Raw genomic sequence first — 18,730 nt, forward strand, 5'->3', positions numbered from 1 at the left:
TGCAGTACCCTAGTATTTGAGGGAAATGTCTGCTAGCATTTTAGTTAAGGGAACACGATCTTTTCCTTCCGTGTCAGACTCCTGGTTCTAACAGTAAGGTGGCAAGGCTTGGAAAGAACTCGGGCTCCAGATCGTAGCTGTGCAGCCCCTTCCTAGAGCGCAAGGGCCTGGAGACAAAAGCGGACGAGTGCGCTGCTCAAGGCAGCCTTTGCGCCTGGGATAGTGCATGTATCCTACCAGAGGAGGCAAAGACTTTATGCGGATCCCTAAAGTTGGTGGCGCATAGCCTCTTGGGAAATAGAGTCCGGTACTCTTAGGAATGGCCTGGGACGATGCCTTCCGGTGCACGCCTCGCCCAGTGTGCGTGTTTACGCATGCGCGATGCCTCCGGCCTACCCCCGCTTCCGGTGCGTCCCAAGTGCCCGCTGCTCTGGTCGCTGCGCTTTGGCCTCCCGTGGTTGAGCGTGCTGGGACCGGGACACCGGCGAGGGCAGCACCAGGAGGCGCCAGCTGTGCGGACCAGCGTCCGCGCGGCTGGCTGGAGGCTCAAGTGGGAAGGAAGCGCGAGCACCGAGCCCATAGTGGAGGCCGAAGGGGCCGGGCGGGTAGCAGCGGGACCCGGCGCGGCTTGCGGCGACCTCGGCGGCCCCGCCCATTCTCTGCGGGACGGTGAGTCCTGGCGGGCAGGTTGGGGCCCGGACCTGGGTCCTCCGGAGCGGCGGGACCTGTGAGGGGATGAAGGCGGCGGGGTCAGCCCCTCCCGGAACGCTTGGGGGCCGCGGATTCTCAGCGGGGAGGGCGTGGGTTTGTGGTTGGGCGAGGTCGGGAGCGCGTGGGGCGAGGGAGGGTGTGGAAGCCCCCGGGAGAGACTGGAGACTGTCGGTCGGGGGAGCGCGGGGCGGGCTCTGCGGGTCGAAGCGCTCTGCCTAGACGAGGTGTGTCCAGGAGGCGGCGTCCCCGTCCTCAGCCATGGACGCTGGTCTGCAGCCCTTCTGCCGCACCCCGAGACTCCTTCCTCCTGTTACTGCAGATTCTCCCAAGGTGTCTGTAAGCGTCGTCACCCCCTTTGCTTTCTGTCTGCTGAGTCCCTCATATCTGCTCTTGCAGACTCACGCAGTGCAGGATAGATCCCTTGTTGCCTCCATAGGTAAAGGAAGAGAGATTGGGCCTGAACAGGTGGGTGAGTTGACTAGTCACCGGGTTTCTTGGTAGGAGTAGTGGTAGGACTCAAACTCCCAGGCTCATGCCCCCTCTACTGTATTGCAGTTAAGTTCCAGTGGCTTGACAAAGGATGGTTTTGAGCAGCATCATTCGACTTTATACAAATAAAGTCCCAACCATGGGATTCTCTTCCTTTATTCAGAGCATGCTATGGATTTGTGTTATGGTTTGTGTCTGGGTCACCCCCCAAAGCCTCATGCGGTCATGGGGCAGGCTTTTAGAGTTTGATTGATTATGGATGCGAGAGCTACACCTCCCTGGGGTGGATAGTTTGCATATGTAAGGAAGAGGAAGAGGCTACTTGCCGCCATTCCTCCCCCATTCCTCCCTTTTGTGTTTGTGGCTTTTGCTGTGTTCTGCCGCCATGAGCTGTAGCCCTCTGCCATGTGCCAGTCTGTCTTGTAATCTGCCGAGTATGGGCTGAAACCTCCACAAACTGTAAGCGAAATAAACTTTTCCTTCCTTAATTTTGGGCATCAAGTATTTTGTCCCAGCAACGAGAGAAAAGTAACCAAGACAATTTGCTCGTCTTTAGTAGCTAAGAATCAGTGCAAAAATAGGTGAGTGTTGTGTGATAGAATTCATTTTTTCTCTGACATGTAGTAGTGGCAGATTATTTCGTAGAATTGTGCATTCTCCATGAAAATCTCAGCCCCCTCAGCCATGTAAGGGCATATAGGTTATGACATGCACATGGGCATTGCTCCTATTTTGTTCTGATCTTTTCTGAGAGCCTGTTGGGACAGTCTCCCGTCAAGCTGACTTATGGGAAAGTTCTAGGAACTTTCTGGGTAGGTTTTCATGAAGGCTGTTGGTGCAGTGGTGGGGCAGATTGCATGTAATGACGCTGCTTGCATTTTCCTTCCCCAGATCTGCCTCCGCTTTCACAGTCTTCCACAGTATTCCAAGAGCAGTAGAAAATGAAGAAATCCCTGGTGAGTTTTTCTGTTCAGTGTTTATTCTTTGGTTTGGTTTACAGTCTACCTTAGGAATTGAATAAAGGTTCCAAGTTTAAAAATGGGAAATACAAATAGGTAAAAGATATGGTCAGACAAAACAGGTGACTAGCGCCAGGCATTTTTAGCTTGCCCATTCACATAAATAACACAGTCTTTAAAGAATCTTGAAAACCAGAGTATAACTGTGTCTCCCATCCTTGACATTCATGGCAAAAAAGGACAAAACCACCCTTTCCTCACCTTACATTGATCGTAAGCAGAAACGTATTTGTTTCCTCATGGATTTTAAAGATATCTTTGATGTGATTATGAATAGTCTTCCACATAACAACCCTCAACCCACTGCAACTGGTGTCTTACTTGTCCTTCACTAATGAGAAAGCAGAATGTGTTCTGCTCAGGCAAGACTCAGTGCACATGACTTTTCTGGTGCTTAACACATTGCTGCCCAGTGGATGTATGGTTTTTACTGCTCACTTCAAGGTGCACATGTGAAGGAACAGCTTTTCGCCCTTAAATGAGTCTCTGTAAATTGTTCTCTCTCTAGTCACTCTGGGCTGCACGGTGGACAGTGCAGTGATGAGTCCCGGGCAGAGGTGCCTTTACTTCCTATTCTTATTTTGTCCTGTAGCCTGCAGTCTTGAGTGTGTCCCTGAAACTCCCCAACCCTGTTCTGGTGAAGGTTGCCAGTGGTCTAATATATGCTTACGGTGGGTATCTGTAACCCATACACTGGTGGCTTTCATCCATCCTTGGCTTATCCCACTCTGCTGTCTCTTCTGTCATAGGTTTCACTGACATCTCTGGTTTGCTGTGTTCTTCCAGCTTTGCTCATGTACCCTTCTGTCCTCTAACCGCCAGTGCTTTGTTGGCTTGCGCACATGGGGCCTCTGTCCAGCCACGTGCTGAGCATCTCCATGGATTATGTCCAGAGGATGCCTGAAGTTAACATAAGCAGTGGGTCAGAAAACGTTTTCAGCTCTCCAGAAAATGGAACTCCTTCTAAACTTCTCCCTGCTCTGTTGCCACATGTAATTGTGCACATTTGTGGGTTTTGTATTTCAAATGGTTTTATCCTTTGCCCTTATCCTGTCTCTGCGATCATGACACAGGCTATATTTTTGTCTTTGGGCTGTGTTGGTAACTTCCTCTCTGTGCTACTCCTTTCTTTGCTCAAACGCATTTCCTACCTTGACTATTTCTCTTAATGAGATCCTGCTGGCTCCCCACAAGGCTCCCTGAGTGATTAGGAAAACAAAGTTGCTAGTGAACTGGGAGGGAAAAGAAGATGGAGAATGCAGGTTTGAGAAAAGCCACAAGTAGATTTTTGCCATTTTATTTTATTTTTGGGGGTTTTTTTGTTTGTTTTGTTTTGTTTTTCTTCTGGTACCGGAAATTGAACTCACGACCTCACACTTGCCAGGCAGGCCCTGTGCCACTGAGCTAAATCCCCAGCCCAGTTTTTGCCATTTTAAACTGGGGTTGTTTACATGAGTGTCAGTGACAGGAAGACAGGGTATGGGTTGGGCTTCAGCAACAAGTCTAGGCTGGGAGTCTGGGTTGGGACGTGGATGGGGTGAGCCCAGGGCTTTGCCATGTACAGCATCTGCCAGAGGAGGAGGGGCTGGGTGGGGCTGGTCCTAAGCCAAGAATGAGAACTGGGAGCATGAGGTTATAGAGTGTTGTTCACGATGAAGTCCAGGGGCAGAACCGGCCATAGGATTCAGCCCTGGGCAAGTCCTGGCCCTCCTCAGGATTCACTTGGCTGGACCTTGGGTAAATCCTGACTGGCAGATTTAAGAAAGAGTTATTACGACCTGGCCTGTTCTTAACTTAGAAATTCTGGCCCAAAGGGGAGAAGAGAAGTTGGGCCATTGCTGGAGCAGAAGTTGAAGTCGGAGAGGATTCTGTTGTGTTGTGGTGGAAGGAATAGCATGGGGGTGACCCAGTGGGGAACAAACAGGGTGATGTGTGGAGGGGAGGGGCAAGAGACTGGAGGGCTCCTTGAGTCAGCCCAGGGGAGTCAGGGGTCGCTGACTCAAGCTGTGTGCTTCTCTTCTCTGGGAAGTAGGTCCTGCACCACTGTGGGGGAAGGTGAGGCCAAGGGCTTGGTGGGGAGCCCTGTGGCCCAGCTGGGGGTTCCCTCCCCCTCGTTTCCTACAGCATGGCCCTCCTGTGTGCTTCTCTTCTCTGGGAAGTAGGTCCTGCACCACTGAGGGGGAAGGTGAGGCCAAGGGCTTGGTGGGGAGCCCTGTGGCCCCAGCTGGGGGTTCTCTCCCCCTTGTTTCCCACAGCATGGACAGTTTGTTCTTCGGGGAACTCACATCTTGCATGAGTGCTTCTCAGCTGGAAGCAGTGGAGACCAGCCATCCCCCACGGACGTGGCTCCCATTTGTGCCTGGAGTCCCAAAGAAGCCTCCCACATCTTGCTCCTCTCCTCACCTAGTGTTTTGTTTCTTGTCTTAGTCAATAATGCCACAGTTGCTCAGATACGGAGATGAGCTTTTAAGAGGCCTTCCTTGACCTCAGGGAGCTCCTGGTCTCCTCCAACAACAGTTGACAGAGTAATAAGGGGTGCTGAGGGAAGTGTGGGTGGTTCATGCCTGGGAAACCTGGAGTGACAACAAAGCAGAGAGGTCTGGTTTTCAGTGTTGTCAGAATGTCCTGACCAGGGCCCAGGGAAAGAGGTGGGTTCAGTGGAGCCTTTAAGGGCTGAGGGTTTTAGACATGTGGCTGAGTGCCCAGAGCAGCATGGGGTGGAGTGGTTGGGGGACTGCCCAGGGTCCTAGAGGGCCATTGAAGGGACCATGAGATCAGGGAGTGGAGATAAACACTAAGAAGAGCAGGATGTCGTCAGATACAAAGATGTAATACATAAGTTGACAGTGTGGAAGGCATGAAATGCTGAGCGTGTGCAGGTGGGAGTCAGGGACTCGGCTTTCCAGCCTAGCTGAGCTCCTAGACAGACGGAGTAGGACTGTTTCAGCGGATTCCAGGCTCAAGAATGTCAGTAGGCCAGGGGTTGAGGTCTTTGCCATGAATGAGACCTAGGTTTGAGTGTATTCGTACGTTTTATTTAGAAGCCCTTTTCTTTCAGTGAATAGACAAGTATCACAGAGTTTTTAAAGATTTCTCCCCTCAAAGCTTCTGACTAGTAACTTTTTGCATCACTGTGGTACAATTGATAAGCCAATATCAACACTTTATTATTTCCTAAAATGAGCCCAGGCACAGTGGCACACACCTGTAATCTTAGCTACTAGGAGGCCAAGGCAGAAGGATCAGAAATTCAAAGCCTACCTCAGCCAAAAAGAAAAAGAAAAGAAAAAAAAGACTATTTTCTAAATGTATAGTTTACATTAGGGCCCACTCTGTGTTTTACAGTTTAGGTTTTAACAAATTCTGATACCATAAATCCATTGTCATAGTCGCATCCAGAGCTGTTTCACTACTTTAAAAAATCTCCTGTGCGCCATCTCTTCATCCTTCCCTTTCTTCCACTTTTAGCTCTGGCAGCCCCTTTTCTTTTTATTGCCTCTCTATTGCCATTTTTCCCAGATTGTCATATGGTTGGAACCATGGGATAGCTCTTTATACTGGCCCATTTATGTGAAATGCCTAATACATTCATACAGTCTTTCTACTGTGTTGTTTTGTTTTTCTTAGGTTTTGTCTTGGTTGGGGTTTTGTGGGTTTTTTGTACTGAGGATGGAGCCCCTACGGCCTTGTGCGTGCTAGGCAAGCACTCTACCTTTGAGCTACCTCCCCAGCCCTGTTTTCTCTTGTTGACATGTAAGTACACTGTTACCGTGGTACTCATGGTTAATTGGAGGCATGGCAAGTACCAAATTCTTTTGGCTGGAAAGGGTAGTGAATCACGAGGCAAGTTCTAGCTTTTGTGTTAAGTAACAAATGACGAGTGTACCAGGAAAGATTTTTATTGTCAAAATGCATTGAGTACAGAATTTGATGAGTTTCAAAGCAGTGGAGTACCAGTGTACGGCTGTACTCTCAGGTGTTTATGTTTGTGCAGTTTGAATCACGTAAGAAATATTTTCTTCCAAGTTGATTTCTCTTTTATTTCACTATACAGCATTACCATATAACTGTTGAATATTTTCATCTTGAGAAATCAAGTACTATGTATTTTTAAATGTCTTGGGGGGAGAAAGCTTGCGGCAGGTGGCAGCACCTGCTCCACTGTATACTGAATCACAGCTTCTTAATGGGCCACATCAGTGCTGGGGCTGGGAGGACTCTGTGTTCATGGTTCTCGTTTGTGGCGTTCCTGACTCCCCTCCTGTCTCTGGAGTGCTGCATCCATTGTGTTTCCCAGATGGCCACAAGCTGGTACCCTGATGGTCTGACGTGGAGCCTGCACGGCCAAGAGTGTCCATCTCTTTTGCAGCATGCAGGAAACCCTCAGTGACTGGCTGGAGGCCTCTGACCCACAGTCCTGTGGCCTCAGTAGCAAGCTCTAGCTCTAGCTAGGCTGCTACATGGGACCCGCTGACAAATGTGAGGCTGTTGTGACCTTCAGAGGCAAGTGAAGCAAGCCACCCTCTCTCTTAATTCACACTGCAGTCCTCTGAGGAATGTGCATTTTTCTCACTGTTTTTACTGAAGGAGTTTCATGGTTTCCCTTGAACTCCTGCCCTCCTGAGCCACGCAGGAGGAGTGGGAAAGGTAAGGAGTGCCCTCCTTCCTCCCACCCCCGCAGCACTAAAAGACCCCTTCCACAGCAACATGCATTCTAAGTATGTTTTTAGTAAAGAGCATGTCATGTCCCTAGGATTGTTTTTGTTTTTTGGTTTTTTGAGATGGGGGTCTCACTATGTAGTTGATGCTAGCCTTGAACTCAGTATGTAGCCCAGGCTGGCCTCAGATTGATGGCAATCCTCCTGCCTCAGCCTCCTGAGTACTGGGATTACAGGTGTGTGACACCCAGCTGTCCCTGGGATATTTTTAATACAAGAGAGATTCCAGTTTGAAATAGATTCAGTCCATTCACATTTATTTCAGTCATAGGTATAGGTCATCTCATTACATTTGTCTTTCTTGTGTTTTTATTTATAAGATACTCGTATTATTTGCTTTTCTTCCTAAATTTTCCTGAATCAATGAAGTCTTCACACTTCCCCTTCTCTCAAGTACTTTGAAGGTCATGTGCCTGTTTCTACCCATTGTACAGCAACTGGATTGACAGATATCATTGGACAGACCAAACAGGGAGGGATACTCCATTGCAGTAAGTGAAACCAGACTGACTTTTCCAAGAAATGAGCGAGGCAGAGTGATGAGATGTTCAAACGTCTGGAACCCCGCAGTTGTATCAGATTGTCCAGTCAGAGGTGGTGATACCCAGACGACAGATGGGCAGAGCTTCTGGAAGCTGCAGGGTTGCTGTTCTAGACAGCCTTCTCACCCAGTGGGGCGGTTCTGTCATGGAGCAGTCTGGCTGGGCTGGGAGCCACTTGTCCACCACTGCACACCTGAACCAAGTTTAAGCCCTCTCTACCCCAACCTCCTTCACTTGCCCAGGCTGGCTGAGCCTGATCCTAGACACCTAGCACCTGGAGCTGAGGGACAACCTGGCATCTTAGGAGTCCTGCCAGTAGGACCCTTGCTGCATGCACTGATGGTTGCACACAGAGACGCTAGCATGTTCAGAAACATTAGTTATCAGTAGCCTTTCTTCTTCCACCTTTCCATATCTGTCCTGCCTCTGTGTTTTGCTGAAATCATCTGAAGCCTTTGTTCTTTCCATTTTGTGATCCTCTCTGGGCAAGTACCTAAAACTCAAGAGCCAGCCAACCTTCCAGTTGTTTAAACTTCTAGGTTTTTGTTTGATTTTGTTGTGGTGCTAGGAATTGAAACCAAGGCCTTGCACATGGTAGGCAAATTCTCTACCACTGAGCCACATCCCCTGCCCTTTTATTTTGAGAGTCTCCATTTTGCAATTTTTTTGCCACCGCCTTGCAGTGCCACAGCTGGTATTACAGGGGTTCACCACTGTGCCTGGCTCCTTTATTTTATGGTTAATGTTTAGTCCTGTTTTGAAAATCAATAACATACAGTATTCAGCAGTATCCATAGATACCACTGATGAGTATATCATGTCCCGAAAGCTCTGTTAAGTGCCTTTCCACAAAGCCCCCATTTCCTGCTGCTATGGTAGTGTATGACAGGGACCATTGTCCTTTATTGTAGAAGTGATGATACTGAAGGAACCAGTTGTAGTACGGGGTGTATTTGTGGATGGGACGGGTTTATTCAAAGGACACCCATCTTAAGATGGAGTTTTATCAGTTACCCAGTAGTTACCTGTCTTTCTCAGGAATGTGCTTCTCCTTTCCTGGAATGTGTAAATGGGAAGAAAGGGGATTCAGTTTCCAGCTGGAGTTAGGAACAGCCAGGCCAAGCTGTTATTGCTATCTCATGTGGCAGGCTGTAAGCTTACCCTGCTATAAGATACGAAACTAGGCTGGAGGTACAGCTCAGTGGAAGGGTGCTTGCTCTTACATGTGTGAGGCTCTGGGTTCAGTTCCTAGGACATAGGACTGAGAAAAAGACAGAAAACAAGTGAAAGTTGCTTGGCTTACTTACTGCTTTGTTGACTGTGGCAAGAATTGGAGAGCAGTTCCAGTAGACACTAGGAAGAACAAGTGTAGACAGAAATAGCAACTGAATTTCAGGTCTGTTGAGTTTAAGATCTGCGACCTGAGTGTCAAGTTTAGGAGAGAGGCCTAGCCTGGTGATAGAAATTCGGGAAACGCTGGTAGAGAGCTGACACGTTAGCCATGAAGCCAGGCAGGCTCACTGTCAAAGCAGCAAGTATCTATAGCAAAGAGAAAATGCCAGAGACAGATCCCCAGGGCCATCCAACTGCAGGGAGACTTGGAGAAGAGAGGGATGCCTGACAGTGGCTGGGAGGTAAGGGGAGAAGCATCATTGGCTAAATAATGCATCCCAGAGTCTGCCGAGTGCCCCACAGACGACGTTCTTCCAGGGCTGTACCTCCTAGTTAGGCTTCCTAATAGCCAAGATTGCTCCTGGCTCACAGCACAAGCCCAGTATTTTCTTTGTCTTAATGTATATGCCTGTGCCTTGTGGCAGCATGTCTGATATGTGTGTTTTCCTTCTAAGGTCTAACATAAAATAAGGTATACAGTGTTCACGGTTAACTTTTCCAGTGACATTGAGAAGGTGTTGTCCCTGTATGCCCTTTCCACATCACCCAGTTTGGGTCACCATACCATTGCAGGGGCCAGTGTCATTCAAGGATGTGGCTGTGGACTTCACCCAGGAGGAGTGGCGGCAGCTGGATGCCAATGAGAAGACGACATACAGGGATGTGATGCTGGAGAACTATAGCAACCTCGTCTCTGTGGGTGAGGACAGCTTGCTCTCTCAGTTACTAAAATCCATGGTATTTCTCTCAGATTTAATGGCTTTGACTTTGAATTTGTTGGGACAAAGATGAGTGCTTTGTTTGGGGCACCAGGCAGGGTGCTTCGGTGTTCTAGACCTCTCCACTGAAAACTTTGATTTTCATCAAGCAGCTGGGCATTTTGTATGTCGCAGTGGCACTTGCCCCGCACGAGGAGACCCTGAAGCCAAGCAGTCAGGCTCAAGTTCTCTTTCATTTCTCATTAACAGGGTGTCACATTATCAAACCGGATGTTATCATCAAGTTGGAGCAAGGAGAAGAGCCATGGATAGTAGAAGGAGCTTTCCCACCTCAGAGCTACCCAGGTGTGTTAGTGGAGGCAGAGAGGAGATTGGTAACTGGGGAATGTCTCCTAGAAACTGATGGTCCCAAACCTTTTGAAGTTGACTAAAGATAGTTACTTTTATGCAGTAGGTGCCTGACTCTCACTCCCAAAGACGTCTTCCTTCTCACACGAACATGTTTATGGAGCTTTGCCCTGCTTACCACTACCCAGAAGCCTTCTTCCTCTTGAGCCTTGGGGCTTTGCTCAGTCTTCTAGTATTTTCAGTAACCCATTATCCTCGATCCCTTTTGTTTTTAGTTATTTATAAGTGTTTTTTTTGAAAAAGGGGCTTTTATGTTATCGTCCTGGGTTTTTTGGGGGAGGGGGATCCCCCTTTACTTTAAAATGCCCCAGACGTGTTACTATGGCCAGTTTCACTTTTTACTTCTCTTTCTCTGCCTAAACGAGTAGTCAGCCTACTTCAGTGGCACGTGATTGTACTTAATTTGATAGCGCTGGTCCGTCCTGAAATCCAGCCCCTCCGAAGTCTGGTGACAGCAATAACTGGGCTCCCTCTCTTCCTAAGTGCTCGTTTTTATCCTGGCTCTTACTGCTTTATTCCCAGTGCCTTAAATAGTGTTCTATCACAGCAGCTGTTCAGTGGGTATTATATCCATAAATGTTTGATTTGTCCTTCCACCTCCTCCAGAAATGTCTTTCAGGGATCCATTTCCTCCTGCTATGATTTCCTCAAAGGGCTTTGAGTCTGTCGGGTTTTTGTTTTTGTACTGCACCCACCAAAACGGACATCTGTGCCACCATCCTATAGACTCAGTGTTTTCTGTGACCACAGAGCTTCTCTTGTTCTCATATATCTGAAAACTGATAACTCTTCCAAATTATAATTACCCAGCACCTTCCTTTGCTAAACTACTAATAGTCTTCTCTTTCCCTGTAATAGTCCCTGTATAATCAATAAAAATACACTTCTCAGCAGGCATTACTGATCTCTAGAAGAGGAACGAGTTTTGTCTTTTATGAGATTTTTGTTTGTTTTCTTCTCAGTGGTACTAGGAATTGAACCCAGGGCCTTCTCACTGAGCTACATCCTCAGCCATGTTTTTGGTTTTTATTTTGAGACAAGGTCACACCTCATCACTAAGTTACCCAAGCTGGACTGAAACTTAAATCATCCTGTGCCTCAGCCTTTCAGAGGCTGGAATTATAGGAATGTGACAACAGCGGTGTTTTAATCCTCTGTGTACTCAATTTCCCTTGACTTAATGTAATCAAGAACTGTTCGCCTCTGTCACGACTGGCTTGCTGTGAATCCTAACTAGGTTCACAAGGTGTCTTCATCTGAAGTCTGCAGTTGATCTTACACCTAGCCTCACAAAACAGCCTCTCCCATTCGTTATGGCTTCCTGAAGGAAATGTAGCTTCTGCACCCTCACAGATCACCACAGTATTAGCCCTGTACCACCTGGGAGAAATAGTTGCCCCAAATGCTTGCTGAACTCGCTTGATGCACACTCCTAAAGTCTTCTCTTTTTGAGACTTTCATCCCTCTGGCTTCATGTGTCGTTGGTGTGTCTTGTGCTTTCCAGACAACATATTCTTTAAGTCTGAGCTCAAATTTCCAGCCTTTGTGAAGTTTGATTCCTTGCTGACCTTTAGCATTGCCCCACTCTTCTTTCTTTCCTCTCCATTCCACCTCACATCAAAAACCTAAAAGAAGTAACTTCTGATCAAGGACTCTATACTTGGATAGGATGTAGATTTTGCTTGAGCTTTTTGCTGTCCTAGATTACAATCCTATAAAGAAAAGCACATATTCTCCTCTCTCAGTACGGTCACATAGAGATACTTATTTCTTTGGTTGAGGAGCCAGGTAAGTCAAAGGGCTTTCTTGTCCATTCTTTCAGAAATATGAATAGGCAGTTATTTCTGAATACACATGCCTGAGTCACTTGCAAGAACTAGAAAAATCCTATATGATTCAGATTAAGAACAACTTCTCTAGTTTCTATTCAAAAGAAAGAGGAACAGAGTCGTACTTCTAGGACACTGGTGGTGAACCTATGGCACGCATGCTGCAGTGGGCTGTTTGTATCACTGAAAGCTCTAAAAGGTTCGTCATCACTGTTCTAGGAGCTAGGTTTTCACTAAGACAAGGGAACAGAACTACTTGAGGTAGTTTAAAACTCAGCATATTACCTGGAGTGCTGATGTTCTCCTGCAAGGCTGAGTTGCACTGTGCTGAAATGATTTTATGGGCCGCGCTTGTTTTCACCTTCAAGGGGGAAATGGAGTTCCTTGAGGTAATAAAGGATTTGGAAGCATGGAAAACCCCTTTAAAGAAAGGCGTTAAGTAGCCAGAGGCAAGAAGTGAGTAAAGGGAGTGAAATATAAGAGCCAAGATGTGTGGCTGCAGCTCTGTGGGGCATGTTGTCCATGTCACAGCAGTCAGCGCGGTCGGTGGCGCCTGAGATGGCGATCTGTCTCTGCCACCTTGCTGTGACTCCGTGAGTGAAGTTCTGATCAGCCTCTCCAAAACCAAGCCCCACTTGGGTGTATCTTGTGACTGTCAGCATCCAACAAATAGTTTGGTTTTCCTGGGACAGAATAATTTTAGTGGTGACTTACCTTGCGTGGAGTCATTATGAATCCAGGTTGTGAAAAAGTACTGTTTATTGGGTTTCATTCCCCGCCCGCCCCTTTCATCTTTTGTGTTTGGGCAGTGGCTTCAGGGAAGCTATAGGTTCAGGACACTAAGGTTAGCATGGTTTCACTCTGTGTGGATGACAGCCAGGGCAACAGTCACACTCACTCCAGAATTTCTGAAATGAGTGAAAGTGAAAGCCACTCTTGTGGGAGCAGGCTGAGGGATCTGTCCTCAAGGTTTGAACACTAACTAACTCGCATGTAAAATTAGATGGTGACAGTATGTCTAGCATAGGAAAAATAATTGCTCAACTTACCAAGCATATTCTGTTTTTTGCCAAAAGCTGTTTTGAGCACCTTGCTGTCTCAAGTAATCCCACAAAATGCCTGGAGGTCAAGCCATCACTGCCGCGTTTCAGGTGGGATGCTGTCCATACAGGCTCCTCCTAGCTCGCTCAGTCACCTCACCCACGTTCTGCTCCACTCTCCAAATAGGAACAAAAGGAATTGCCCATTCAAATGAGTGCAGTACTAAATCACAGCATCACTAGAATGTTTAAGAAGTCTGAACTTTTGGAAAGGTGGCCTGCTCTATGGATCACATATACTTCTTACTGGAAACAGATGTTCCAAGACTTTCTTTCTAAGTGAGGCAGAGTTTAGAGGGGGAAACCTAGTCATTGGCTCTAAACATGAAATTTAGGTGAAAAACTTAGGGCATAGTTGCTCATGCCTGTAATCCCAGCCCTCAGGAGGCTGAGGCAGGATCACCATGAGTTCAAGTCCAGCCTAGGCACCTAACCAAGTTCAAGGCCAACCTGAACTACATAGCAAGATCCTGCCCACCCCCCAAAAAAGAAAGAAATTTAGGTGTAAATTTATTTGGCACTACTATGTGGAATGGGAAAAAAGGCAGAGTAGTGTGGAACATGCAAAGTCATCAAAGTGCTGCCATAAAATCCTGGCATGAGGGGACAGTTCCTTATATGATTACTCATCTCTCTCAGGGATATAATGAAATAAATGATGCAGAGCCAAGTGTCATTCACCTCTAAGCTGAGCCCTGTGGGCTTGCCCTATCTGTCCTTAGTCCTTTCATACCTCTCTTTAGCCATCCACCCAACATCCTTTGTCTACCACTAATTGCTCTATGTCTGTATCTCACCTTGTAGAGCCAGTTTTGAGCAAAATATTACAAAGTAGCAAAGGTCAAAGGTGCTGTGTTTTTGGTAGTTACTTCCTTTCCCCACCACTGGAGGGTTGTGTGTGTTTTACTCTGAACAACAGAGTGAGGGGGAGGCACTTTGTGTCTTCCCATGAAGCTAGCACCTGCCCCACAGTGAGATGCTGTGTCCTAGTCTCATTGTGTACCTTGGGCTGGAGGATACACAAAAGTCAGTTCATTTTGTCTCTTTTTAGATGAAGTCTGGCAAGCTGATGACCTGATGGAGAGAGTCCAGCAAGATGCACATGTGTTCTTCAATAAAACCCTGGTTGAAGAGAGAGGTAGTGTTTCTGAGAAAGCTTTTAGTGTACAAATGAGCCCTGTTTCTTCAAGAAAAATAGCCTTTAAATGTGATGCCTGTGAAAAGAGTTTAACGTCTGTTTCAGAATACATTAGTAGTGATGGAAGCTATGCAAAAATGAAACCTGATGAATGTAGTGGGTGTGGAAAATCACTCCTCCACATTAAGCTTGAGAAAACCCATCCAGGAGATGTGTATGGAGGAACTTACGCTGTAAAAGAAGAGAGTATTTATCAGAAAGTGCATATTTTGGAGAAACCTTTTGAATACATCGAATGCCAGAAAGCCTTCCAGAAGGACTCAGTTTTTGTTAATCACATGGAAGAGAAGCCCTATAATTGGAATGAGTCTGAAATAGCATTTCTCCAAATGTCAGACCTCAGTGGCCATCAGAGATCTCACGTGGACATGAAGTCCTATGAATGCCAGGAATGTGGGAAGTCCTTCTGTAAAAAGTCAAAATTCATTATTCACCAGAGGACTCATACAGGAGAGAAACCTTATAAATGCAACCAGTGTGGGAAGTCTTTCTGCCAGAAGGGGACGCTCACAGTGCACCAGAGGACCCACACAGGGGAGAAGCCCTACGAATGTAATGAATGCGGGAAAAACTTCTACCAGAAGCTACACCTTATCCAACACCAGAGAACTCACTCAGGAGAGAAGCCCTATGAGTGCGGTTATTGTGGGAAGGCCTTCTGCCAGAAGACGCACCTCACACAGCACCAGAGAACACACTCAGGGGAGAGGCCCTATGTGTGTCACGACTGTGGCAAGACCTTCTCCCAAAAGTCAGCGCTTAATGACCACCAGAAGATTCACACGGGGGTGAAGCTGTACAAGTGCAGTGAGTGTGGCAAGTGCTTCTGCCGCAAATCTACGCTCACAACCCACCTGAGGACACACACAGGTGAGAAGCCGTACGAGTGCAACGAGTGTGGGAAGTTCTTCTCACGTCTCTCGTACCTTACTGTGCACTATCGCACCCACTCCGGGGAGAAGCCCTATGAGTGTGCTGAGTGTGGGAAAACTTTTTACTTGAACTCGGCCCTTCTTCGGCACCAGAGGGTGCACACGGGGGAAAAGCCATATGAATGCAATGAGTGTGGAAAGCTGTTCTCCCAGCTCTCCTACCTCACTATCCATCACCGGACACACTCTGGAGTGAAACCCTATGAGTGCAGTGAGTGTGGGAAAACCTTCTACCAGAATTCTGCCCTGTGCAGACACCGCAGGATTCACCGAGGAGAAAAGCCCTACGAGTGTTACATCTGTGGGAAGTTCTTCTCTCAGATGTCCTACCTCACCATCCACCACAGAATCCACTCAGGAGAGAAGCCCTATGAATGTAGTGAGTGTGGGAAAACCTTCTGCCAGAACTCAGCCCTTAATAGACACCAGAGAACACACACAGGTGAAAAAGCCTATGAGTGCTATGAATGTGGGAAGTGCTTCTCCCAGATGTCGTATCTCACCATCCATCACCGGATCCATTCTGGAGAGAAGCCCTTCGAATGTAATGAGTGTGGAAAAGCCTTCTCTCGGATGTCATACCTCACTGTGCACTACAGAACCCATTCAGGAGAGAAACCCTATGAATGTACTGAGTGTGGGAAGAAATTCTACCATAAGTCAGCATTCAATAGCCATCAGAGAATTCATAGGAGAGGGAATGTGAATGTAGTTGATATGGGACAGCTTCTCTGAAGTTAGGCCTCAGACAGCCCTTTCAAGACACTGATATCAGAAGTCAAACACTATTATACAGTTGGCTTTCTGTGTGCATGGGTCCTATATATATGGATTCAACCAGTCAAAATATTTAGTAAAAAAATTGTAACTGTACTGAACGCATGCAGACTTCTCTTGTCATTATTGCCTAAACAATATAGTACAACAACTCAACAACTGTTTACGTTGTATTAGTTATTATAAGTTACCTAGAGGTGATCTGAACTGGGAGAATTACATGGATTATATGCAAATACTATACATTTTTAGCAAAGGGCCTAAGTATCTACAGATGGTATTGGAAGGGGTAAGTCCTGAAACCATCACCCACTCCCATCTTAAGCCCATACGGAAGAGGCACTGCATCTGAGAACTCACGCAAGTGAGTGTGGCTGAGCCCCATGCATTAGTCATTGACATTCACAGGACAGAAACCACAACTGTACCAAGACCATATAACTCATTAAATACTAGAATATACAGGAGTAAAAATATATTAATATTTAGGGGCCAGAGATGTAGCTCAGTGGCATAGTTCCTGCCCTGGCAAGCTCAAGGTCCTGAGTTCGATTCCCAGTACTCAAAAAAAAAAAATGTGGAATATATATATATAAAAATATATATATATGAATGTATGAGATAGCGTTTTACCAAGGAATCGAACTGCTTTACATATCAGGGAATTCTGAGTTTAAGGAATGTGGAAACATACTCTTGGAAATTGTTAATACTAAAACACAGTTCTGTTGTAAAAACAAATTTGTAAAGAAAAACAGAATATACCTTCTGTGAGCAAATGTACAGTTTGTGTAAACAGAAGATGTAAAATCATCAGGATAGCTAGCCAGGTGTGCAGCATTAAATTCACATATAAATAGCTCCCAAGGAAGACAGGATGGGGAGGGGGTTGTTTTTTAGTATGTTACATTACAGAAATTGTATGTTCAGCCTTGTATCCCTATGAATTTGTAACTTGTAAGATTACTCATTCCAAGTAGCATTACCATGTTGATACTTTAGTATGCATTGTCACTGAAATACCATGTGGTAGATATAAAGTATATTTGTATTCTTCCCTGGTATTTATAAATATGCATTTGATCATGTAGTGAACTACATCATCCATTAAAAACAATTTTTTTTATAATGTCTTTAACTATAGATGAATAAGCAAAAGAGATAGATAAATATGTATAAAATAGATTTTTTTAAAATCCTGCATAGTTGATTTTAAATTGTTAAGCCAGAATTCTCCAAGAGTGATAAATAGCTTTAGTATTTACTGCATTCTGCACAACTAAAAACTGTACTTAAAATATTACCATTTTTGTTTTTTAATCTTGTTTTTATTTAGATGCTTGAGTATGTATAGAGCACAGGGACTGAGTAACATCAGAATCATTTGTCTTTTTCTGATCTGGTAGTGTTTGTAAGCACATGCTCTGCTCCTTCTCATTTATGAAGGACATGAGGACACATTGTAAGAGTTTATGGCAGATTTCGTTGTGTGAATCACTCTGTCCTTAACTTCCTGGCAGTCTTAGTACCCACTGCTCCTCATGGGACAGGAAGTAAGTCCTTGTTAGTTTTGATTAGTATGATAATCCATTCTCACTGCCAATAGTTGCTGTCGAATGGTCATGGGACCCAAGTCCAGACAAATGAACAAACCCACCTGACAGGTTGTTTCTGGAGAAAGTTTCCTCAAAGGCTCCAGGACTGAAGCAATAAAAAGCAGGGTCTTTTCATGAGAATGACCTTATCTGGATGTGATGCCTGGTACTGTCTTCCAGCAAAGGCTTATGGTTTATTCATGACCTTCACAGGAAGAGTGGAAGATTCTGGAACTTGGATGATAGAGTCACTGAACCACAGAACCAACCAGCCTTGTGGCCACTTGATGTCTGGACTATTTCTTTTGTGAGAGATTATATTTATTTTTAAGCCAGTTGACTTAGAATGCTCCATTGGTAATAACTGAAGACATTGTGAAACAGTTACACTTTGTAGAAGTTACACAGTTCAAAAGTGGACTTCAGGTAAATCTCTTATTTTGAGGTGTTGATATAGAGATCTTATTTTCTGTAAATTGTGACATAAATTGGAAATTGTCAATACTAAAAGTATTACTATTAAGCATCAGAAATCAACTTGAAACAGTTAAATGTGTATGCCTTCTTGAACTATCCTATCATTGACTTGCAAAATTACATTTTTTTAGTGTATGAAATAAATTTCATTAGAGGTCATTTATTTGTGGATTGTTGCTGTTGGCAATATATGGTATGAGGTCAGGAGCTAGCTTTAAATGATTGGCTTTATGGCCGACATCATTTGAATAACTTACCCCTTTATACCACTGAGCTGAAATGCTGTTTTCCATGAGTAGCACACATGGCTCCTGTTTTTGTTGCTCAGCAGTTTTTTTCCATACCCCTCTGATTGTGATATTATATAACAGTAATTAAAAGTCTGGCTACTTGTATAGTTGATTATATAGTTTGAGGTAGGAACTGAAAGTTCAGAGTATATATGCCGAGATGATTATCTATAAAGGTTTCCCACACTAGTGTGTTGTAGCTTAGTTACACAATATAGGCTTTAAGAAAAAAAAAGTAAAATGAATGCATGCTGTTAATACCATCTGTTAACACTGAGACCACATTCCAAGGCCAGGTTTGACACCTCTCCTTCCCTGTGTTCTGTGTCCTGTGTCCTGTCTTGCTGTGCTGTGCTGCTGGTGAGGCACTTCGAAGAGGACTGTGTGATAAGCCATGTGATTGAAGGCCAGATAATGGTCAGCTTTATAGAATGCCTCTAGCCAAACAAAACAAAGGAAAGGCATTTTTAAAATTATGTTGCTTTGTTCTTACTATAGAGATAATTATATTAAAAATAAATTACTTTTACTTTC

The 18,730-nt window shown here is 45.5% G+C and overlaps 1 protein-coding gene across 1 annotated transcript; it reads left to right on the forward strand.

Annotated features, from left to right (window-relative positions):
- The first annotated feature begins 396 nt into the window (after positions 1 to 396).
- On the forward strand, positions 397 to 15,930 carry Znf12 (zinc finger protein 12). Its single transcript, XM_005397881.2, has 5 exons — positions 397 to 669; positions 2,092 to 2,156; positions 9,445 to 9,571; positions 9,840 to 9,935; positions 13,979 to 15,930. The coding sequence occupies exons 2-5, from the start codon at positions 2,142 to 2,144 to the stop codon at positions 15,790 to 15,792; spliced, it is 2,052 nt and encodes a 683-aa protein (XP_005397938.1). The 5' UTR covers positions 397 to 669; positions 2,092 to 2,141; the 3' UTR covers positions 15,793 to 15,930.
- The last annotated feature ends 2,800 nt before the right edge of the window (positions 15,931 to 18,730 follow it).

Source organism: Chinchilla lanigera, unplaced genomic scaffold, assembly GCF_000276665.1.
Source record: "Chinchilla lanigera isolate Chin_1 unplaced genomic scaffold, ChiLan1.0 scaffold00059, whole genome shotgun sequence".
Lineage (NCBI taxonomy): Eukaryota > Metazoa > Chordata > Mammalia > Rodentia > Chinchillidae > Chinchilla > Chinchilla lanigera.

Excerpts from the sequence above, each read along its gene's own strand:
- Znf12 (XM_005397881.2), top strand. Across the intron at positions 9,572-9,839 it reads TAGCAACCTCGTCTCTGTGG|GGTGTCACATTATCAAACCG; the intron begins GTGAGGACAGCT and ends TCTCATTAACAG. Across the intron at positions 9,936-13,978 it reads CCCACCTCAGAGCTACCCAG|ATGAAGTCTGGCAAGCTGAT; the intron begins GTGTGTTAGTGG and ends GTCTCTTTTTAG.